Source organism: Microcaecilia unicolor, chromosome 1 (assembly GCF_901765095.1).
Source record: "Microcaecilia unicolor chromosome 1, aMicUni1.1, whole genome shotgun sequence".
Lineage (NCBI taxonomy): Eukaryota > Metazoa > Chordata > Amphibia > Gymnophiona > Siphonopidae > Microcaecilia > Microcaecilia unicolor.
Window position 1 is genome coordinate 664,157,726 of NC_044031.1, and position 24,700 is coordinate 664,182,425.

Genomic DNA, 24,700 nt, shown 5'->3' on the forward strand with positions numbered 1-24,700 from the left:
TTACCACACAGTTACCGCTTGAGATCTCACCACTAAGTCAATGGCTGGCGGTAAGGTCTCAGACATGCGCCAATTTTTATTTTGCCGCATGCCCATTTTTGTGAAAACAGGCCTATTTTACAGGCGCGCTGAAAAATGGATCTGTGCGCGCCCAAAACACATGCCTACACTAGCGCAGCCAATTTTTAAGCGCATCTTAGTAAATGGGCCCCTTATTTCCTAAGGAGTCTTTCATGACAGACTTTGTCAGATGTCTTCTGCATGTCCAAATACATAATAAATAAATAAATAAATATCAAACAGCTCATCCTTTCCTTCATTTCTCTAATAGTGATCAAAATTAAAAAAGAAATCTAATAAATTGATAAGGCAAAACTTAACAAATTCAGTTTTTCTAATTTCTGTTATCATTTCTCTATCTATCCAGCTCATTTTCGAAAGAGATCGCCGGCCATCTTCCAACACAAATCGGGAGATGGCCGGCGATCTCCTGATCCTGGCCAAATCGGCATAATCGAAAGCCGATTTTGGCCAGCGCCAACTGCTTTTTCATCGCGGAGCCTGCCAACCTTCAAGGGAGGGTACAGAAGGCGGGATGGGGGTGGAGTGGGGGCAGGTTGGGGGGGCTTGGTTACGAGATAGCTGGCTTCACCCTATACTAGAAAAAAGATGGCCGGCTCGGACGAGCATTTCGCCGGCTGGACTTGGTCCATTTAATTTTAGGTCCAAGTCACCAAAAAGTGCCCCAATTGACCAGATGACCACTGGAGGGAATCGGGGATCACCTCCCCTTACTCCCCCAGTGGTCACCAACCCCCTCCCACCCAAAAAAAAATTGCAAGCCTGTATGCCAGCCTCAAATGTCATACCCAGCTCCTTGACAGCAGTATGCAGGTCTCTGGAGCAGTTTTTAGTGGGTGCACTGCACTTCAGGCAGGTGGACACAGGCCCATCCCCCCCCACCTGTTACACTTGTGGTGGTAAATGGGAGCCCTCCAAACCCCTCCCAAAACCCACTGTGCCCACATGTAGGTGCCCCCCTTCACCCCTTAGAGCTATGGTAGTTGTGTAGAGTTGTGGAGAGTGGGTTTTGGGAGGGTTTTGGGGGGCTCAGCACCCAAGGTAAGGGAACTATGCACCTGGGAGAAATTTTTTTTAATTTTTAGAAGTGACCCCTAGGGTGCCCAGTTGGTGTCCTGGCATGTCAGGGGGGCCTGTGCACTACAAATGCTGGCTCCTCCCACGACCAACTGAGTTGGATTTCGCCGGGTTTGAGATGGCCGGGCCCGGTTTCCATTATGGCTGAAAAACGAAGCCGGCCATCTCTTCTCAACCAGCCGGCCCCAACCGCATTTCGAAAATATGGTTGGCTCCGCCCCCTTGCGGAGCCGGACCTGAACATGGCCGGCGCCGTTCGATTATGCCCCTCCACTTCTTCATCCTGTCCAGGTGAACAGTAGTATATCCACACCATTACGTTTGTCCTTTTTTTTTTTTTTTTTTAACAGAGAATTTCTATCCATAATGATTGTGAAATTTCTTCTTACCTGATAATTTCATTTCCTTGATTCCTGCCAGACCAGTCCAGAGGTAGAAGTTATACCTACCTATTCTGCCAGGTACTTGTGACCTGGATTGGCCACTGTTGGAAGCAGGATACTGGGCTAGATGGACCATTGGTCTGACCCAATATGGCTATTCTTATGTTCAGTGTAAACACCACAAGTACTAATGGAAGAACAATTAGTAAATGCTACAAAAATGAAAAATGTATATTGCTCCTGAGAATTGAGAAAGTGTATGCCAAATATAAATATACTATTAATAAACTGTAACAAACAATTGTTGAGCACTTAGCTATGGCTCGACGGTGGCCAAACCCGTTTCACTTTAAATGCTTTATCAGGAGCTGTGCATCAACTTTCTTATAATATCTAACAAGATGGTATCACATATTACTACTACTACTACTTAACATTTCTAGAGCGCTACTAGGGTCACGCAGCGCTGTACAATTTAACAAAGAGAGACAGTCCCTGCTCAAAGAGCTTACAATCTAATAGACAAGTGAACGGTCGGTCCGATAGGGGCAGTCAAATTGGGGCAGTCTGGATTCACTGAACAGTATTCTTGTGATCACATTGCATCTTATCAAATCTCAATTCTTCCATACAGCGTTCTTAGCTGTTGAACAGATTAGTAAAGCCTCAACTGCCCTGGGATAAGTCATAGACTTTTACAGGACATAACCCATTATGGTGAACTCTCATCCACTCAATGGCATATTGTAAAAAACGCTGTGGAAAACAACTCCCAAAAAAGGGAGATAAAAACCACTGCTGGAAAAAACAACAACTCCCACATCTCTCTATATAAAAGGCAAAACCAACGTTCTATGAAGCCTCCAGCCGGAAGTGTGAAGGGGGCGAGATATCCGTTTTCCCTATGAGTGTCTGCCCCGCCCTCTCTGTAACACAGTCAGTGAAGGAAAACAGCAGAGCACGAAATCAAATCGCTGGTTCTGTAACAGTGAAGGACTCAGAGGGGGGAGGGGAGAGAGGCCAGAGGGCAGGGACGCACACAGAAGAAAACATTGCTAGCCCCCGTTTCATTTGCATCAGAAACGGGGCTTTTTTACTAGTATCTATATAAATAATTCTCACCTCCAACATTCTGAAGCTCAGTCTGTGGTAGGGAAACACTGAAGCCCTGCAGTGTTGGTAGGCTAGGCTGTCAGCACCACTCACTGTCACTCATGCACCACTCACTCTCACTCATAGAACCGCCCTCAGCCACGCCCCATCCGCACATAATTCACAACCCCAACGTTCTAATGAAGCTGCAAAGACTGCAACTTCTGTGGTGGTGTAGATCGGAATTTTTCCCCATCAGTGTCTGCCCCGCCCTCGCGTCAAAACGTCATGATGTCAAGGGCGGAGCAATGACACTCAACGAATCACATCGCTGACCCGCCCCACCCTCGTGTCAAACCGTCATGACGTCGAGGGCGGGAAATGAAAAAAGAAAAAAAAGAGGACTTCACTCTGCAATGCCGCTGTGCACCCCCATCAGGAGCGAGGTTAGGACCACAGACCACCATTTTGTTTGCGCCACCTGCAGGGGTCCCGTCCTCAAAATTCATAACCACGACGCCCCCAAAACCTTTTCGGGACCTTGCAATCCACTCCCTGCTGCCGCGATGTTCGTTGCCTGGGAATCCAAAATGGCCACCAACATTGCAGGAGCAGGGAAAGAAGAGAGAGTCGCCCAAATTTACCACCGTGCTGACAAGCCTTGATGACGAGCAACCCCCGGACAGCCTCCTGATGCTGCTCTCCGCTGCCCACAGCAGGAGCAGCGTTTCAGTATCTCTGCTGCCACAGATGTGCATTGAACTGCGCTAGCGCTTCCCTAGAAGGAAAGATGCAGACTCACACTTACTAGCATCCAGGCGCCTCAGGAAGGCTGCGCTGCAAAGAGAGGAATCCTCCCACTCTCCTAGGAAGCCCAGAAGCACCGCCAGTGCAAATCACCATACAGAGGTTATTTTTCTTTCTTTTTTTTTTTAAAGGAGTTGTGAGGAAGGAGACTAAGGTGAAGGGTTGAAGAGGGTATTGTGGGAGGGAGGGAGGACCCTGCAACTGGGAGGGATGGAGGGAGGCAGGGAGGGGGGTGAGGACCCTGGAACTGGGTGGGAGGGAGGCAGGGAGGGAGGGGGAGGGAAAACCCTGGAACTGGGAGGGAGAGAGGGAGGGGGAGGAAAAACCCTGGAACTGGGACCCCAAACCCAGGAACTGGGAGGGGGGAGAGGACCCTGGAACTGGGAGGGAGGGGGCAGGAAAACCGTCCAACTGGGAGGGAGGGGAGGGGAGGCCCTGGCCCGGCCCTGGCACACACTCTCATTCTCACACACACACTCTCACACGCAGTCTCACTCTCTCTGTCACACACACTCACACATTCACTCTCTCTCTATCACACACACACTCCCAGGAAAACCTTGCTAGAGCCCGTTTCATTGCTTTCTGAAATGGGCCTTTTATCCTAGTAATCAATAAATTGCAAATTTTAACAACTTAATTTTCAAATTAAAGTACATACAACAGCTTCAAGGACCCGAGCTGTCTACGTTTTCATTGCTTGAATCAAATGAACTTAACTTCCATTTCTTCAAATTGTAGAAATCCATATCATGACAAAGTCAGCATTCAAATGACAAAAGGCAAACTGTTACAGTCCCGATCCTCAACAAGGGCCCCCTTGTGTTGCAAAGCTGCGTCAGGAGGTGAAACTTTTTTGAAATTCGAAGATCATTTGTGTCAAGCAATGAAAACTTAGAAGCATAGCTCTGGTCTTTGAAACTGTTGTATGTACTTTAATTTGAAAATTGAATAAAGTTGTTGCTAAACAGGCATTTGAGCCTGTTTTTTTCACTATTCCATCCTTAACATACAGCACCACCCGTCCACCAATTTGATCCACCCTATCATTTTGGTATAATTGTACCTTGGTACCACAGTACACCATTGTTCTCCTGTCAGGTCTCTGAGATTCCTAATATATCTTCATTTACTGCTATATATTTTAACTTCAATTTTATTCTTTAGACTTCTAACATTCACATGCAGAGGGTTTGAAATATGCTTATTTGTATTTACAATGTGTATGGAAGTTGATGGTTGTAATTTGAAATCATTTATCTCTATGTAAGGGGGATGTTCCAATTATGGGGTGATCTATTGATGGATATACACTCCAGGGCCCCCCAGAATGCTTAGGGGTAATTCTATAAGTGGCATCTCCAGTTAGGTGCAGCATGGTGATAGCCTATTCTATGGCATCTGGGCATCATGATTCCGTAATGGAAAACTAGCACCACATAGTATTGGGGAACTTAAACTCTAGGTGCCACGGCTACACCAACCATAAATCTTAAACTGTGGGCGCTTAACTTACAATATTCTGTAAGTGGCAGCACCACCCATTCCCCAGCCATGTTCTGCCCATATAAATTCCATCTTGGTTTAGGTGCTATCCCCTGGCTTCTAGATTTGCATGCCAAAATTTGGGTGTGCTCCTGAGATGTGCATACAAATTAATTGGGTAATGAGACAATTAAGATCAATAATTGGGTGCTGACAACCAACTATTAATGTTAGTAGGCACCCATTAAAATTTGCGTAGTATCTGGCTGCTCGCTATTCTGTAAGGCATAGTGCTTAACTCTAATAGCGTGTATCTCAATAGACGGTATAGCCAGAGAGGGGCATGGGGTGTCAGGGACATTCCAAAACCCCTGTGGCCCGAACCTCCCCTGGTGTGAGGAAGTTGTTGGCCTGCTTTCCAGCCACTGACACCTACACTCCTCATGTACGCTAAGTTCACACACATGAACTAAGCATGCTTGGGGAGTGCTGGTATATGTGACCGGCAAGCATGTTGCCAACTTCTTCATTCTGGGGGAGGTTCCGGCCACAGAGCTCTTTAGCTGGTGGGGCTTGGACATCACTGCCAGCAAAGGTAATTTTTTTAATGGGGGAGGGGGAGAGAGAGCATAGAGGAATAGATGGTCCCCCCAGTCTACCCTGGGACCCCCAAGTCCACCCTGGTGCCCCTTCAAAGATGGGCTTCTGGCTATGCCCCTGATTTAAAGGTATCACAAATAAAGATGTGAGAGATCTCTAGTGTATTATGTAAGTTTCTCTGATGGGTGAGAAACATCCAGAATGTGATAGTACCCTTTACAGAACTCCAAGCGATCAATATTCAGTGTGGTTTAAGTGGGCAGGAGAAGTTCCTGCCTCATAAACCATATTCTGAGTTGGTCAGCTGCCAATGTTCAGTGGCATTTAACCAGGTAATGCTGCTGAAAATAAGTTCTAATTGCCCTAGCACAATCCAGTTAGTGTTGGGATGGTTAGGGGGGGGGGGTGGAATCTGGACAGAGCCAGGAGTTATGGGGGCAACAGCAATATTCCGTGCCAGTGCCCACATAGCTAACCAAGGGAGTTGGACTGCAGAAAAATAAGTTCTAAGTTTGCTGGGTTAGGTATGTGGCAATGGCATTGAATGTTGGCCAGACTCTTATAACTTCTGGGTGCTGACACAGATACTCAATGCTGGCGCTTGGACATGGCCCGGTGTTGAATACCTGGGTCTATTTTAGCTGGCAGCAGTCAGCATTTAGAAAAACGCTCTCAGCCACTGGCTGAATGTTGACTAGCATATGTAGATGGTGGAATATGTAGATGGTGACACAGGGAAGACTAATTGAGATGAACACTAACAGTACAGAGCTAGAAACTGATGTCCTCCATCTTCTTTCACATTTACAGGAAGGAAGCAGCATTTTGATTTCTGTACAGTGGAGAATCACACTGTGTTCTACCATGAACAGGGGATGGACATCCTTCTTGTGGGAGCTACAGAAAAACTTTACTTCTTCAACTTTACCGCATCAGTATCAGAAATGGTAATGAACTACTTAACTCTGTTACTAAGTTTCCTTCACCTGTTATGGGCTTTGCAGTTGCCCAGCTCTAGAGTCACCACTTTTCTAGAACCGAAAGTTCTAGAAAACCAACAGTCATACAAGAGCTACTGAAGTTAAGAGATGTCCCGTCTTCCTCAGTGATTCCTATGGTCTCTCCCATATGTGCAGAAGTACTACTCACAAAAACAAAACGAAGGAAAAAAAAAACAAACCTCCACAGGCAAACAACAGTTCAAGCAAAAGGAGTGGAAGGCATCAGAAAACATCCAAAATAAACCAGAGCAATCCTTGTCTTTCTTTAAAACCAGTGGTAGTATTCATAATACAGTCTTTGCATGCAGTTTACAGGATGCACTTGATAAAAAAACAACATGGGCTGTGTTTCATCACATATGCCTTCATCGGGGGACCTGTGAAAGCGACATAAGCCTCAAAACTGCAAGCCACTAGCGTATATGTTAAGCACTAGCACACAATGTGTTTGGCTGAAACTCTCAAGTCAATTGGTATACTGGTAGCAAAGCTGATGACTTGAGAGTTTCAGATAAACATATTGGAGGAGATTCTATATATGGCATTGGCATGGAAATCAGTGCCAACTAAGCATATTATATAAGCAGCACCTAGATTAGGCGCGGTATATAGAATATGCTTAGTTGATATCTCAGCGCCTAACTACATGCATCCATTTATACCAACAAAATCGTGGTGTAAATCCCAGTGCGTAGATTTACTCGCATTGGACCGTATTCTATAATTACACATACAAATTTCAGAACACCCGCAAAACACCCATTTCCGTGCCTATAACCACTCCCCTTTTTGCCTGCGCACATTAGAAGTTTGGCGCACTTTGTTACAGAGTACGCCTAGCAAGTTGTGTGCGCAAATTCTAATTAGTGTCCATTATTGCTTGTTAAGTGCTGTTGTTGGCGCTCATTAGCTTGTTAAGCTACGTGCGTTGATATAGAATCTGCTTGGATTTCAGCGTGGATCTGTAGGGGCGCTATATAGAATCTGGGGGATTGTGTGCTAGCACTTAATATACGCTAGCAGCTTCCAGTTTGGAGGCTTGTGTCACTTTGACAGATCCCCTGATGAACATGCCAGAACATGTCATGTGGTGTTGTTTTTTTGTCAAGTGCATCCTGTATACTCTGCATGCAAAGACTGTATTGTGAATACTTCCACTGGTTTTAAAGAAATAAAAGGATAATTCTGATTCAACTTGGACTTTATCCTGGTGCCTTCCACGCCTTTTGTTTGAACACAAATATTGCTCAACATAACACCTCCAAATGTCCTGTAGACAAGTGGCACATCAATATAGCATTAGAGGTAGTTCAAGCTATAAATTGTGCAACTTGGTAACTTGCCTGTTTCTGGAGGTGGCAGGCCCCAGACTTCATCTAGATAAAATTTTAGATAGTTGATTTAGAGTCATATTTTTTTCAAAAAGGGAAAATATTGACCGTTCAGGAGAGAATTTCAATATTTGCTTCACAGATAAATATCTTCTCTCCCTGTCTTATAAGGCAATCATTAGGCAGTCTTTATGCAAGTCTTATTCTAATGCAACAACAGCTGGTTGTCGTGGTATAGGTGGGTATCTACAAGATAGAAAGGTGCAGGTAGAAGGTTCTGGAAAAAAATGTAGGGTTCTAGGCAGAAAGTTGAATTCCAGAACCTCCAGGGTACCATTCTCAGACTCCTGAGGCATGGTTAAGAGTCCAGAGGTAGACTGATCTCCAGAGTCTCAAAGCATGGGTGAGATGGTGCTGCAGGAAGAGGGATTTAGATTTGTTAAGGACTGGGCAACATTTTGGAGATGGGGGAGCCTTTTCTCAAAGGGAGAGCTCCATCTTACCAAGGTGGAACCAGGCCACTGATGCTAACATAAAAAAAGGAGATACAACAACTTTTAAATGAGATGTTGACAGAAAGTCACCTGTTTCATGTACTTATTTTCAAAAGACACTGACTGAGGTTAGAATGTCCCAATAGATGAGCTGTGGTAAAGACTGAAATAGCCTAAGTGTATTTAAGCAAAAAAACAGATAAATGATTCCAAATTAAACCAATCAACTGCTGGGAATACAGTGAATACAAATAAAAAAATCATACTTTAAATTGTCAGTATGTGAATGCCAGAATTCTAAAAAATAAGATCAGAGAGTAAGAATGCATGGCACTAAATGAATCTGTAGATATAATAGGCATCTCAGAGACCTGATAGAAGGATAACCAATGGGACACTATGATACTAGGATACAAATTATACTGAAATAATTGTGTGGATCAAATTGACAGATGGATGGTGCGTCTTGTTTAGGAAGACATGTGAGCCAGCCAGGATAAAATTCTTGCAGGAAACAAAACACAATGTGTGATGGGGAAGGGTATGGTGATAGAAATATACTATGTCCACATGGAGAGGATGAAGAAACAGAAGGGCCTTTTTACTAAAGCTTAGTGCATGCTAACAAGACATTATCATGTGCAAAATGCTGCACATCCTATTTTATACCTAAGGGTCATGTGGTATTTAGGGCCAGATTCTATATATGGCGCCTAGAAAATTTGCACAGAAAGCATTAGGTGCAGTATATAGGTGCCTAAAACTATGCGTCTTCAATTACACCAATGAAAATGTGGCGTAAATCATGGCTCGTAGATTTAGGCACAGAGGGCCTTTAACACCCATTTCCCCACCCATAACCATGCTCCTTTTTGCCTGTGCACATTAAAATTTAGGCGCAGTGCATTACAGAATATGCTTATGGAGTTGTGCGTGTAAATTTTAATTCTCCGAGGACAAGCAGGCTGCTTGTTCTCACTGATGGGTGACGTCCACGGCAGCCCCTCCAATCGGAAACTTCACTAGCAAAGTCCTTTGCTAGCCCTCGCGCGCCCGCGCGCACCGCGCATGCGCGGCCGTCTTCCCGCCCGAAACCGGCTCGAGCCGGCCAGTCTTCTTTTGTCCGCACTCGGTACGGTCGTGTTTTCGCCGTGTCGAGCCCCGGAAAGTCGACCTCGCGCGTCCAATTTGTTTGAACGTGTTTTTTTCCTTCGGGAAAGCTTTGTCCTAGTCGGGAAGTGCTCCGGAAACCCCCCGCCGGGTTTCGTGTAAATCCTCCCCGTACTTCCAGCTTTTTTGCCCCGGTAAGTTTTCTTTCGTCGTCGGGGTAGGCCTTTTTTCGGCCTCGGTCGAGATTTTTTCTCCCTCTAAATTTGGTGCTTCAAATTCCGCCATTTCGGCTTTTGATTTCGCCGGCGTGATTTTTCCGCCCATGACATCGAAGCCTTCCAGCGGCTTCAAGAAGTGCACCCAGTGCGCCCGGGTTATCTCGCTCACTGATCGACACTCGTCGTGTCTTCAGTGTCTGGGGGCCGAGCACCGCCCTCAGAACTGCAGTCTGTGTTCCCTGCTTCAAAGGCGGACTCAGGTAGCGAGACTAGCCCAGTGGAACGTGTTGTTCTCGGGCTCTTCGTCGGCATCGGCACCGGGATCTTCGAGTGCATCGACGTCGTCAGCGTCCAGACCATCTTCCTCGGCCGCCCCTGCATCGAGTGCATCGAGGCATCGGGCCTCTGCATCGGCGCCGAGACATCGGATAGCTGCATCGACGTCGGTGGTACCAGGACCTCGTCTGCTGATGTCGTCGGACGGTGGTGCATCGGGTGGAGTGCAGGTGAGGGCTGTCCATTCCCCTGCTGGTGGCGGTGAGCCCTCGGGTGGGTCTCCGCCTACCCTGAGGGCTCCTGCGGTACAGCCCCCCCGAGATCGACCTTCTTCAGTCTCGGCCCCGAGGAAGCGACGGGTGGATTCGACGTCCTCCTCGTCGGTGCCGGGGAGCTCCGGTGACATGCTTCGGAAGAAATCGAAGAAGCATCGACACCGGTCTCCTCCCCGTGTCGGCACCGAGAGCTCTGGGTCGCCGAGGGATTCGGCACCCAGCAGGCATCGGCACCGAGAGGACCGCTCACCCTCTGTTCAGGAGGTGTCGATGCGCTCCGCTCTGGACAGCCCGGAACAGCCTCCACGCCCGGAACAGGTACTGACGTCGACGCTTGCATCGACCTCTCAGCCTTTCTCTGCAGCCGCTCTAAACGAGAGCCTCCGGGCCGTTCTCCCAGAGATTCTGGGAGAGCTGTTGCGCCCTACCCCTCCGGTACCGGCGGTGCTTGCGCCACCGGTACCGTCGAGCGTGGCGCCGGCTGGCCCATCGCCCAGGTTGAGGTCCCCGACGTCGGTACCGCGTGCGGTACCGACCGCGGCCACCTCCCAGGAAGGCTCCCCGACTACGTCGGCGGAGGGAGCTTCGCCGATGCGGGCGAGGGAGTCTACCTCTCGACGCCCCCATCGTGGACGGGGTTCCACGGAGTCGAGCAGGGCGAGGTTGCAGACACAGGTCCGTGAACTTGTGTCTGACACCGAGGGTGAGGCCTCGTGGGAGGAAGAGGAAGATCCCAGATATTTCTCTGACGAGGAGTCTGGGGGTCTTCCGTCTGATCCCACTCCCTCTCCTGAGAGACAGCTTTCTCCTCCCGAGAGTCTGTCTTTTGCCTCCTTTGTCCGGGAGATGTCTACGGCCATCCCCTTCCCGGTGGTTGTGGAGGACGAGCCCAGGGCTGAAATGTTTGAGCTCCTGGACTATCCTTCTCCACCTAAGGAAGCGTCCACTGTTCCCTTGCACCATGTCCTGAAGAAGACATTGCTTGCGAACTGGACCAAACCATTAACTAACCCCCACATTCCCAAGAAGATCGAGTCCCAGTACCGGATCCATGGGGACCCAGAGCTGATGCGCACTCAGTTGCCTCATGACTCTGGAGTTGTGGATTTGGCCCTAAAGAAGGCTAAGAGTTCTAGGGAACATGCTTCGGCGCCCCCGGGCAAGGACGCTAGAACCTTAGACTCCTTTGGGAGGAAGGCCTACCATTCCTCTATGCTCGTGTCCAAGATCCAGTCTTACCAGCTCTACACGAGCATACACATGCGGAATAATGTGCGGCAGTTGGCGGGCTTGGTTGATGCTCTTCCCCCTGAGCAAGCCAAGCCTTTTCAGGAGGTGGTCAGGCAGCTGAAGGCGTGCAGAAAATTCCTGGCCAGAGGAGTTTATGACACTTTTGATGTTGCGTCCAGGGCCGCTGCTCAAGGTGTGGTGATGCGCAGGCTCTCATGGCTGCGTGCCGCCGACCTGGAGAATAGAGTCCAGCAGCGGATTACGGACTTGCCTTGCCGTGCGGATAACATTTTTGGCGGAAAAAGTCGAGCAGGTGGTAGAGTCTCTCCACCAGCGGGACACCGCATTCGACAAGTTCGCCCGCCGGCAGCCTTCAGCTTCTACCTCTACAGGTAGACGATTTTTCGGGGGAAGGAAGACTGTTCCCTATACTTCTGGCAAGCGTAGGTACAATCCTCCTTCCCGACAGCCTGCGGCCCAGGCTAAGCCCCAGCGCGCTCGCTCTCGTCAGCAGCGTGCGAATCAGCAAGGCCCCGCGGCTCCCCAGCAAAAGCAAGGGGCGAGCTTTTGACTGGCTCCAGCAGAGCATAGCCGACATCCAAGTGTCAGTGCCGGGCGACCTGCCTGTCGGAGGGAGGTTGAAAGCTTTTCACCAAAGGTGGCCTCTTATAACCTCCGATCAGTGGGTTCTCCAAATAGTCCGGCAAGGATACACCCTCAATTTGGCCTCTCAACCTCCAAATTGTCCACCGGGAGCTCAGTCCTACAGCTTCCAGCACAAGCAGGTACTTGCAGAGGAACTCTCCGCCCTTCTCAGCGCCAATGCGGTCGAGCCCGTGCCATCCGGGCAAGAAGGGCTGGGGTTCTATTCCAGGTACTTCCTTGTGGAAAAGAAAACAGGGGGATGCGTCCCATCCTAGACCTAAGGGCCCTGAACAAATATCTCGTAAAAGAAAAGTTCAGGATGCTTTCCCTGGGCACCCTTCTCCCCATGATTCAACAAAACGATTGGCTATGCTCTCTGGACTTGAAGGATGCCTACACACACATCCCGATACTGCCAGCTCACAGACAGTATCTGCGATTTCAGCTGGGCGCACGCCACTTCCAGTACTGTGTGCTACCCTTTGGGCTCGCCTCTGCGCCCAGGGTGTTCACAAAGTGCCTAGCTGTGGTAGCAGCGGCGCTTCGCAGGCTGGGGGTGCACGTGTTCCCATATCTCGACGATTGGCTGGTGAAGAACACATCCGAGGCAGGAGCCCTGCAGTCCATGCAGATGACTATTCGCCTCCTGGAGCTACTGGGGTTTGTGATAAATTACCCAAAGTCCCATCTTCTCCCAGTGCAGAAACTCGAATTCATCGGAGCCCTGCTGGATTCTCGGACGGCTCGCGCCTATCTCCCAGAGGCGAGGGCCAACAACTTGTTGTCCCTCGTCTCGCGGGTGCGAGCGTCCCAGCAGATCACAGCTCGGCAGATGTTGAGATTGCTGGGCCACATGGCTTCCACAGTTCATGTGACTCCCATGGCCCGCCTTCACATGAGATCTGCTCAATGGACCCTAGCCTCCCAGTGGTATCAGGCCGCCGGGGGTCTAGAGGACGTGATCCACCTGTCCACGAGTTTTCTCGAATCCCTGTATTGGTGGACGATTTGCTCCAATTTGACTCTGGGACGTCCCTTCCAAATTCCTCAGCCTCAAAAAGTGCTGACCACGGATGCGTCTCTCCTGGGATGGGGAGCTCATGTCGATGGGCTTCACACCCAAGGAAGGTGGTCCCTCCAAGAAAGCGATCTACAGATCAATCTTCTGGAGTTGCGAGCGATCTGGAACGCTCTGAAGGCTTTCAGAGATCGGCTGTCCCACCAAATTATCCAAATTCAGACAGACAATCAGGTTGCCATGTACTATGTCAACAAGCAGGGGGGCACCGGATCTCGCCCCCTGTGTCAGGAAGCCGTCAGCATGTGGCTCTGGGCTCGCCGTCAAGGCATGGTGCTCCAAGCCACATATCTGGCAGGCGTAAACAACAGTCTGGCCGACAGGTTGAGCAGGATTATGCAACCTCACGAGTGGTCGCTCAATTCCCGTGTGGTGCGACAGATCTTCCAGGCGTGGGGCACCCCCCTGGTGGATCTCTTCGCATCTCAAGTGAACCACAAGGTCCCTCAGTTCTGTTCCAGGCTTCAGGCCCACGGCAGACTGGCGTCGGATGCCTTCCTCCTGGATTGGGGGGAAGGTCTGCTGTATGCTTATCCTCCCATTCCTCTGGTGGGGAAGACTTTGTTGAAACTCAAGCAAGACCGAGGCACCATGATTCTGATTGCTCCCTTTTGGCCGCGTCAGATCTGGTTCCCTCTTCTTCTGGAGTTATCCTCCGAAGAACCGTGGAGATTGGAGTGTTTTCCGACCCTCATCACGCAGGACGAAGGGGCTCTGCTGCATCCCAACCTCCGGTCCCTGGCTCTCACGGCCTGGATGTTGAGGGCGTAGACTTTGCCTCTTTGGGTCTGCCAGAGGGTGTCTCCCGCATCTTGCTTGCTTCCAGGAAAGACTCCACTAAGAGAAGTTACTTCTTTCATTGGAGGAGGTTTGCCGTCTGGTGTGACAGCAAGGCCCTAGATCCTCGCTCTTGTCCTACACAGACCCTGCTTGAATACCTTCTCCACTTGTCTGAGTCTGGTCTGAAGACCAACTCCGTAAGGGTTCACCTTAGTGCAATCAGTGCATACCATTACCGAGTGGAAGGTAAGCCGATCTCAGGACAGCCTTTAGTTGTTCGCTTCATGAGAGGTTTGCTTTTGTCAAAGCCCCCTGTCAAGCCTCCTACAGTGTCATGGGATCTCAATGTCGTTCTCACCCAGCTGATGAAACCTCCTTTCGAGCCACTGAATTCCTGCCATCCGAAGTACTTGACCTGGAAGGTCATTTTCTTGGTGGCAGTTACCTCGGCTCGTAGAGTCAGTGAGCTTCAGGCCCTGGTAGCCCAGGCCCCTTACACCAAATTTCATCACAACAGAGTAGTCCTCCGCACTCACCCTAAGTTTCTGCCAAAGGTTGTGTCGGAGTTCCATCTGAACCAGTCAATTGTCTTGCCAACATTCTTTCCCCGTCCTCATTCCTGCCCTGCTGAACGTCAGCTGCACACATTGGACTGCAAGAGAGCATTGGCCTTCTATCTGGAGCGGACACAGCCCCACAGACAGTCCGCCCAATTGTTTGTTTCTTTTGATCCCAACAAGAGGGGAGTGGCTGTAGGGAAACGCACCATATCCAATTGGCTAGCAGATTGCATTTCCTTCACTTACGCCCAGGCTGGGCTGGCTCTTGAGGGTCATGTCACGGCTCATAATGTTAGAGCCATGGCAGCGTCGGTAGCCCACTTGAAGTCAGCCACCATGGAGGAAATTTGCAAAGCTGCGACGTGGTCATCTGTCCACACATTCACATCTCATTACTGCCTGCAGCAGGATACCCGACGTGACAGTCGGTTCGGGCAGTCAGTTCTTCAGAACCTGTTTGGGCTTTAGGATCCAACTCCACCCCCCGAGGGCCCTGTTTGTTCTGTTCCAGGCTACACTCTCAGTTAGTTGGTAAATTTTTTAGGTCAATCTCAGTTATGTCCTCGCCGTTGCGAGGCCCAATTGACCAATGTTGTTGTTTTGAGTGAGCCTGGGGGCTAGGGATACCCCATCAGTGAGAACAAGCAGCCTGCTTGTCCTCGGAGAAAGCGAATGCTACATACCTGTAGAAGGTATTCTCCGAGGACAGCAGGCTGATTGTTCTCACAAACCCGCCCGCCTCCCCTTTGGAGTTGTGTCTTCCCTTGAAGTGTATTGTCTTGCTACATACTGGACTGGCCGGCTCGAGCCGGTTTCGGGCGGGAAGACGGCCGCGCATGCGCGGTGCGCGCGGGCGCGCGAGGGCTAGCAAAGGACTTTGCTAGTGAAGTTTCCGATTGGAGGGGCTGCCGTGGACGTCACCCATCAGTGAGAACAATCAGCCTGCTGTCCTCGGAGAATACCTTCTACAGGTATGTAGCATTCGCTTTATTGCTATTTGACAATAATTAGAATTTACAGCGGCGTAGCAAGGGCGGGGCGGTCCGCCCTGGGTGCACGTTGCTGGAAGGTGCAGAAAGCAGCCGTGCACCTGTCAGCTCCGCTCGTTCCCTGCTCCCTCTGCCCTGGGGAGAGGAACAGAGGGAGCCAGTGGAGCCGACAGGTGCGCGGCTGCTCTATGCACCCTCCAGCAGCAAAGAATGCACCCGGGGGGGGGGGGGCTTGATGCGCCGGGGAGGGGGGTGTCATTGCGTGGGGGGGGGGGGGTTGATGTGCTGGGGAAGGGGGTGTCATTGCGCCAGGGGGGTCTCGTGCTGCACCCTGGGGGGATGGACGCCGCTGCACCCGGGGAGGGGGTTGCACAGCGGCAATCCGCCCCAGGTGGCAGCCGACCTAGGATCTCCACTGTCAGTTAGTACTCGTTATTGCTTGTTAAGTGCTGTTAACAACACTGATTGGCTTGGTAAGCCAATTAAGTTACATGCGTTGTTACATAATACGCTTGGAATTCGGCATGGAATGCTAGGCGCGCTATATAGAATCCGGGGGTTAGTGCACAATAATGTCTGTTAGCGCATGCTAAGCTTTAATAAAAGGGACCCAGAGAGTGAAATGCTAACAGAAGTTAATAAGGATAACAAATTTGGCCACATGGTAACAATCGGAGATTTCAATTACCTGAATACAACTAAGGGGTAGCAGAAAGTACTGAGAAACAATGAATCTTCTGTCAGAATTATGAACTGGAAAACAAGCAGACAAAAAATTGCTCAGCAAAATGCAACCATAATAATATTTCAAAAGACAACTTTGGTGGAAGCCTAAAAAACCTCCTTTTTAGAATGTTGAAACTGATGTTGCTTAACTTACAGATAGGAGAGATCAGCCACTAAACATGGAGGAACGCTCAATCCCTACGAACGTTGTCTACACAAACCAAAGAGCAGGCTGGGTAGGCTCATCCAAAGAACACAAGGGAGATGCAAAAAGACTTGACAGAGCGGCTGTGTTTCAGTGCATAGGCGCCTGCCTCAGGAGTCTGAAAATCTAGTGTACACTGCTTTCTACTGTCCATCCGATTCTACATGTAGGAAAATAGGAGAAGTTGTCAAGCAACCATATACCAAGCTAAGGACAACTTCAATTCTGTCAGGAGGTCAAAACAAGTTATTACTTTGCTCTTTTCATCAGAATTGGATTAGGAATTGGTGATTGGACAGAAAACAGAGGGTAGGGTTAAATGGCCATTTTTCTCAAAGGAGGAGGATGAATAGTGGAGTGCCGCAGGGATCTGTACTGGGACTGGTGTTATTTAGCATATTTATAAATGATCTGGAAAACAGAGCGACAAGTGAGATGATTATATTTGTAGATGATACAAAACTATTCAAAGCTGTCAAAACACATGCGGATTGTGAAAAATTGCAGGAAGACCTTAGGAAATTGGAAGACCGGGCATCTAAATGGCAGATGAAATTTAATGTGGACAAATACAAAATGATGCACATTGGGAAGAATAATGCGATTCATAGTTACCTGATATTGGGGTCCACCTTAGGTTTCAGCACTCAAGAAAAAGATCGAAGTGTCATTGTAGACAATATGCTGAAATCTTCTGCCCAGTGCATGGGAGCGACCAAAAAGCAAACAGAATGGTAGGAATTATTAGGAAAAGGATGCAAAATAAGACCAAGAATATTATTGTCGCTCTGCTCACCGGGAAGCGCTGTAGAGATGCGTAGACAGGGCACGCAGCGGTGACTGGGAGCTCTACTTTCCTCCACTGTAGGGGGTGTCGCATGATTTCTGTAGCATGGCTTTGGGGTGGGAGGATGCGCTTTCGGGCATACTGATGTCATGTGCTCCCCTTTGGCAGCGTTCGCCTTGTCACACACCTGACACCAGTCTTTCCCTTTAAATTGCTGTTACTCGGGGCATTTGGGGCTTCGGCAACAACTTTCATCTCTCGTCTTGAGGGTTCCTGAAGCTCCCTTTCTCTGTCTGAAGTTACAGAACTTTCCTGCTGTGAGTGTCTGGCTGACGTTACAGAGCTTTTCCAGTGTGAGCCTCTACCTGACCGTTACAGGGCCTTTCTACTGTGAGTGCCTGCCTGAAAGCTACAGAGCTCTTCTACTGTGAGCGTCTGTCTGAAGTTCCAGAACATTCCTGCTGTGAGTGTTTGACTGAAGTTACAGAGCTTTGTTACTATGAGCATCTGCCTGAAGTTCCAGAACATTCCTGCTGTGAGCATCTGGCTGAAGTTACAGACCTTTTCCACTGTGAGCCTCTACCTGACTATACAGAGCCTTTCTACCGTGTCTGTCTGAAGTTACAGAACATTCCTGCTGTGAGCACCTGTCTGAAGCTATAGAGCTTTGCTATTGTGAGCATCTGTCTGAAGCTACAGAGCCCTTCACTGAATCTCCCAGAGCACTTCTTCTGTGGGTCTCAGCCTTTATTTCCAGAGCGCTCTTACTGGGTATCCTGCCCATGTACCCTGAGCTTGCTACTAACTGGGATCCTATCCGGTGACTCTCTTCTAGCCCTTTAGTCTTGGCCTGGCATCTACCTCTAGTTTGCGTTCCCCTGGTAGTGACAAATCCTGCTGGCTGCCTGCACCTGGGGGCTCAACTCCCGGAGAACGGCGGTTGGTCAAGTGAAGAAGTCTGGGGTTCGTTGGCCGTCCATAGTTCTTCTGGGCTAGGACCTTGGAACTCACCTTCAGTGGTGTGCAGTTCCTGCCTGCCCTCCACAGACCAGACCGTAACAATTATAATGCCACTATATCGCTCACCTTGACTGGTCGCCGTATCTCAAAAAAGATATAGAGGAACTAGAAAAGGTTCAAAGAAGAGCAACCAAAATGATAAAGGGGTTGGAACTCCTCCCATATGAGGAAAGGCTAAAGAGGTTAGGGCTCTTCAGCTTGGAAAAGAGACGACTGAGGGGGGATATGATTGAGGTCTACAAAAGCCTGAGTAGTGTAGAATGGATAAAAGTGAATCGATTTTTCAGTACAAAGACCAGGGAACACTCAATTAAATTTCATGGAAATACTTTTAAAACAAATAGGAGGACATATTTTTTCACTCAAAGAGTAGTTAAGCTCTGGAACTCACTGCCAGAGAATGTGGTATCAGCAGTTAATGTATCTGGGTTTAAAAAAGGTTTGAACAAGCTCCTGGAGGAAAAGTCCATAGTCTGTTATTGAAATGGACATGGGGGAAACCACTGCGTGCCCCAGGATTGGTAGCATAGAATGTTGCTACTAATTGAGTTTCCCTTAAGTACTTTTGACCTGGATTAGCCACTGTTGGAAGCAGGATACCAGGCTAGATGGATCATGGGTCTGACCCAGTATGGCTATTCTTATATTCCTATGTTCTTATTCTGTCAATAAGAAGTCTATTGTGTTACTTCCTCTCCGTCCCACTGTTGGCCCATTGCAGTTTGATTTTTGTAGTTTTCCATTGTGTGGTTGATTCCCTCTGCTTTAATCATCAGTACTAATATGAGGAACATCCATGGTGAAGAAAGTGGATGTGACAACACACAATGTGCACTGTTCCCTCTAAGCTGAGCGGGAGTCCTCCAACTGCATTGCTACCAGTCAGGGGTGATGGTTCAGTATAGTGTTTTTAATTGTTAGGGACTGGCATGTTGGAGGTTCTGAAGAGGTTGCCTGTCCCTCACTATTGTAAATGTGATAATGAAACAGCACTTCCCTCTGGCAGGACCATAGGTGGAGGACTCTCGCTCCGCTTAGATGGAACAGTGACAATGTTTTTATGAAAATAAGGAAAAGAGAAGTAAGAATGCGAGAAGGTGCATGGGAGAAGAATAGATAAGAGAGAGAGTGGGGGTATAAGGACATAAATACTTCTATAATTGTCTATTATCTATATCCAGCTTATTCTTGCTGTTCACAGCCTTGGGCGAATTTCTTCAAAAAGGCAGTGAATAAATCCTAATAAATTCATGAATAAATTAAAAAAAAATGAATGTGTTCTGAAAGCACTTGAATGACTAGCTGAATGCTTCCAGTATTTTTGCAAATATTTTGTATTTAATTATTTATTCAAAGAATTTACTAGACTGCCTTTAGAATTCAGAAGGCTAAAAGGGAGGTTTACAGTATTAATCATTAACAGAGAAGAAAATAAAATAAAATCCTAGTTACGGATCAAAGATTGAGAGAAAATACTGCAGGCCTGTTTGAGCCCATTGTGGATATATGAAGTGTTTTATGAGGGTCTCTCCCATTATATGTCGTGAAAAACAGGGCTGACTTTATACTGAACTATCCTGATTTTTTTTTTATCAGAATGCTTTTTATCGAGAAGAAGTATCTTGTACCTATATCTCTAAGTATTTGGTTATACATGTGGTGCAAGAATTTTGCAGAGTAGCATGAAATTATTAATATGTATTGGATTTGGCTCATACCTTTTTCAGTTGTAGCTCAAAGTGAGTTACATTCAGGTACAGTAGGTATTTTCTGTCCCTGGAGGGCTTACAGTCATGAAGGGCAAATTTATAACTTGTCACCTACACTTACAAACCACTTAAAAAAAACACAAGTTGATTTTGAATGTGGAAAACACTAAGGTATGTTGGTTAACAGAGCGTTTCTCCTGACTGGCATTGGCTCCATAGTTTTTAGAAAGGGAAGTTTGTTTGTGGTTGTTTTTGATATTTAGGGGTGATATTGGATTGGGAATCGCGCTTTGAATTACAAATATCTCAGGTGGTGTGGGTTGGTTTTGCTGCTTTACAAATGTTGAGGACAGCAAAAGTTTTTTTTTTTTTTTTTTTTTTTTATACATCCACTTTTCATGTTTTCTTACATGCATTTGTAATATCCAAATTGGAATATGGAAATGTGGTATACCTGGGACTCCTCCAATTTCTGGTGAGACAGTTGAGAACTCTACAAAATTCTGCGATTCGTTTGCAGGGTGGTGTTGGTATTGCAGAACATGCGATGCCATTATACAAGCAATTTCATTGGTTGCCATTGAGTTTCGGTTAGCGCAGGAGCCCTTACTGCCACTTCAATGGGTGGAGGTAAATGCTCCCCCCCTCCAAATGGTCACACAGCAAGTGCTTCACTTACCGCAAGGCCATTTCTTAAAAAAAAAACCCAGCCTTTTATCCGCTGTGGTAAAAGGTAGCCTTATTGTGTGTCAAAAACACAGGCCCCCTTTGCCGCAGCTTAGTAAAAAGACCCCATAGTGCCTTACTGTACAGGGGCTAAATGTGGGCAGAGCATAGACAGGCAATGGGCGTGTCTACAACTTACCCATGTAACTTATAGAATACTAGTTAGCGCTTTGCATGGTGCAATTAGGCCTGTCATTGACTTGGCTTAAATGGTCATATGTAAATTTAGGCTTGCTAATTGGATTTATGCTAGTATTGTATAGGCAAAAATATAAATATTGGATAGCAAAAAATGTAAACCAAAATATAACAAGTTTTGCTCAAGACATTAATGGAAGAGAACTTGACAGGACAAATAAATCAGTTAAACAAATGGAACCTCAACTGTCTTGGGTTGCCTACACGGATGGTCCTCCACTCATAGCTACTATTGTCGGTTCCAAACGGAGCCCCGAGAAAAGAAACAGAAAACAACTCCCATTAGGAGAAAAAAAACAGTTGTTACAAAAAAAAACAGGTGCTCCAATAAAATATCAAAAGAATAGTCAACAGTTATTTTCTCAATTAATGTCTATATAACTAAACTATGCATAGTAACCAAGTCACTTAGCTGCTGTTGAAAACTCAAAAGAACTTGAGAGCATACGTCATCTGTTTTTTTAATCCCTAGATTCTCTTAATTTCACCCTCCCCTTGCCACAAGACAAGTTCTGTTTTAGCTACTTAGATGTAGATATCACCTCAGATAATGTCACTGTTTCTTTCTTTCCAGGTGGAATTCAAAGCAGAAGATTATGGAAACTGCCAAGGGCAAGTGAGTAGCGTCCTTTCCTGATTCAGAACAAATGAGAAACATTGCTGTGTGTCATTATGTTTCCTGTACGAAATATAAAATTGTATGTTTCTAAAATGGCCAACACAGAAACATTTTTTATTCCTGCTATTTCATACTATAAAGGTTTTTTTGCCTGTTTTGAACCATTGATAGTTTAGGTATTCATGTTTTTAAAAATGAATGCTCCTGACACATGTAATTGCCACATTTATGTCCTTTACTCCGTATCTTTTAGAACCAGATCTTCATCTGCAAATCCTGTTCAAAAATACTAACGGAACTTGAGATGTCCCAACCTGGACATCCCAATTCCAATGTGTATGTCCTTTCTAAAATGTCACTGTAAATGTATAATTTAGCCCCCTGATATTCAGCCAGTGGTGAGCAGTGCTATTATGTCCGCCGTTGGTGTTTAAACCTGGATATTCAGTGCCAGGCCATATCCAGTCACCATCATTGAATATTTGTTTTTTTAAAGCCAGCTAGCACATGTCTGGTTAACTTGATAGTCAGAGCTAACAGGCTTAAAGATTATTTTTGTGGTCCTATTTATGCACTACCACTGGCTGGTTAGCTCTGAATATTGAGAACTAACCAGACTCTGCCTCCAAAATGCCCCTGAACACCCCCGACATAGCCAGCTTGCACAGCGGCACTAACCAGTTAACTCGCTTTGAATTTCAACCAGTACATGCTTAGTGAGTGTGAGCCCCAGAATGCCTAGCCTGTGGCTGAATATTTAACTGCTTTTTAAATATCGGGTACATGGTGACCAGTTCACTCCATAGGAAGAAGACAGGAGAAAACTGCCATTAAAATAACTTGTGATTAGAATACAGTTTCAAAAACACCCATCAGTTAAAGCATTTACATGATATTTTTCATTTTGCTGAGATCCTGAATATGGTCCTGCCTGTCTCCAAAGTTAAATAATCTGAGTTAGCACAACAGCAGATTCTTTAAATAAACTGCATACAAATCCAGGAAGTTAAATGAAATTATGGATATAAAAATAGCCTAGGAAATACACAATATTATGATGTTTGTCGGTGTATAGATCTTGCCAGGCACATGAACGGAGGTTAAAAAGAGGTCATTTCTCCTCACTGAGGATAGTACAAGTTATGGGCTTATGAGTTGGATACCTTCATAACTGTAGGGTAGTTAAGCACTTAAACAATTTACCTAGGATGGTGTAGGGAATCTTCATTAACTGAAAGATCTTCAGAACAGGTTAGATACACATTTTTCTAGGGTGGCTTAGATATAGTGGAAGCTGCCTGGATCCAAACGGATGAACTAACCCCTGGATTCTATACATGGTGCCCAGATTTGGGCGCCAATACTAGATGCATGCAAAACTCAATTCAATAATGAGCCATTAATAATCAATAACTGGAAGCTAACAACCAATTATTGAGGTTAATTGGCTCTAATTGGGATTTGCACACACATCTGGCCGTGCGCTATTCTATAACACTGGGCACCCAAATCCCATACGTGTAACCTAAAAGGGGCGTGGCCATAGGAGGAGCATGGGTGGGTCAGGGGCATTCTGGAAAGTTGGGTTATTATAGAATTTGGGGGATCTGTGCCCAACTTGTGCAGCAGGATTTACACCAAGTTTCAGCTGGCATAAGTCTGATGCCCAGAGTTGGGCGCGGGAATCTATGCGTGCTCTTAATAGAATAACGCTTAGCGCCGATCTTTTCCAGTCCCATTCATAGAATTTTTCCTTTGATAGTCTGCAGACCCTGTCCTTCTGGGTTACTGTAGTAACTAGCAGACTGATGATTTATTGCATTAAGTTTCTTCGTCTAGTAGGTCTCGTAACAGTTATCCCACTGGATATCAGGAAAGTGAAAACCACAGATGAGATAAGAGCTCTGGTATCACAGTGTTAGTGGATAGACCAGATTGGTCTTCTCTTTTTCTGCTGGATGCAATTGGTATATTACATTGCTCTTAGTATGAGATGAAGTTTTTCTATTTCTCTTATCAAGCCAGAAGGATGCTTGGGTGCATAGAGAGAAGAATGGACAGCAGGAAAAAGGAGGTGATAGTGTCTCTGTATAAGTCTCTGGTGAGATCTCATTTCGACTACTGTATGAAATTCTAGAGATTTCCCCATTTTAAAAGATTTAAACTAGATGAAGTTAGTCCAAGAGGTGGCTACTAAAATGGTCAACAGTCTTCATCATAAAGCATGTGGGGGCAGAGTTAAAAAATCTTAACATGTATACTCTGGAGGAAAGGCATAGTGACAAGATGGTAGATATTGAAATACCTCCATGGATAAATGCATAGGAGGCAGGCCTCTTTCAGCTGAAAGGAAGCTCTGAAATGAGGGTTCATAGGATGAAGTTGACTAAGAGCAAGGGTTCCCAAACTTTTTCGGTTCACGGCACCCTGTTCCCTGGCCACATAGGTCTCTGCAGCACCCCCCCCCCCCCCCCAGTCACATGGGTCTCCGCACCCCCCCCCCCCAGCAATATGGGTTTCTGTACCCCCCCCCCCCACATAGTTCTCCCTTTCCCTGCAGCCCCCTCCTCTCACACCAGCACACCTCTGCCTTCCCTAAATCCAGCATCGCTCGCTACCTTCATTCCTGCAGGTCCAGGATCGCTGCCGCTTCCTTCTCCGTCCTCCGCTGCTGCTGCAGTGCTTGCAGCTTACATTTCCATATCATCAAGCTGATCAATCCATAGACTGGTGGGTTGTGTCCATCTACCAGCAGGTGGAGATAGAGAGCAAACTTTTGCCTCCCTATATGTGGTCATGTGCTGCCGGAAACTCCCCAGTATGTTCTCTATCTCAGCAGGTGGTGGTCACACACAGCAGCAGCTCTGGCTAGGCCTCCAAGCCTAATCCTTAGGTTTTGTTGAGGCCTGGGGTTGAGGGCTCTTTTGAGCAAGTGCAAACCTGGTGGTGCCAGGTCCCTCCTTTTCTCCCCCCTCCCGCTGGCTCCGTTAAAAAAAAAAAAAAAAAAAAATTTAAACGTCTTTAAAGGCGTTTATTTCGACGTTTATTTAAACGTTCATTGCAGCTACTCACTGGGACACCAGTTCGTTACAGCTCGGAGCGGCAAGCAGGTAATTTTACCTTTTTATAGCGGGCAGGGGGTTCCCCGATTCTTCTCCTCGTGGCATATGGCGTCGGAGGGCGAGGGCGCAAAGGGTC

The 24,700-nt window shown here is 47.2% G+C and overlaps 1 protein-coding gene across 1 annotated transcript in view; it reads left to right on the forward strand.

Moving 5' to 3' along the window:
- Positions 1-24,700, forward strand: part of SEMA7A (semaphorin 7A (John Milton Hagen blood group)) — a 162,533-nt gene that overhangs the window by 63,730 nt on the left and 74,103 nt on the right. The window contains exons 2-3 of the mRNA XM_030187003.1: positions 6,336-6,472; positions 21,458-21,499. Coding sequence (XP_030042863.1) covers positions 6,336-6,472; positions 21,458-21,499 — 179 coding nt within the window. The remainder of the gene's footprint in view (positions 1-6,335; positions 6,473-21,457; positions 21,500-24,700) is intronic.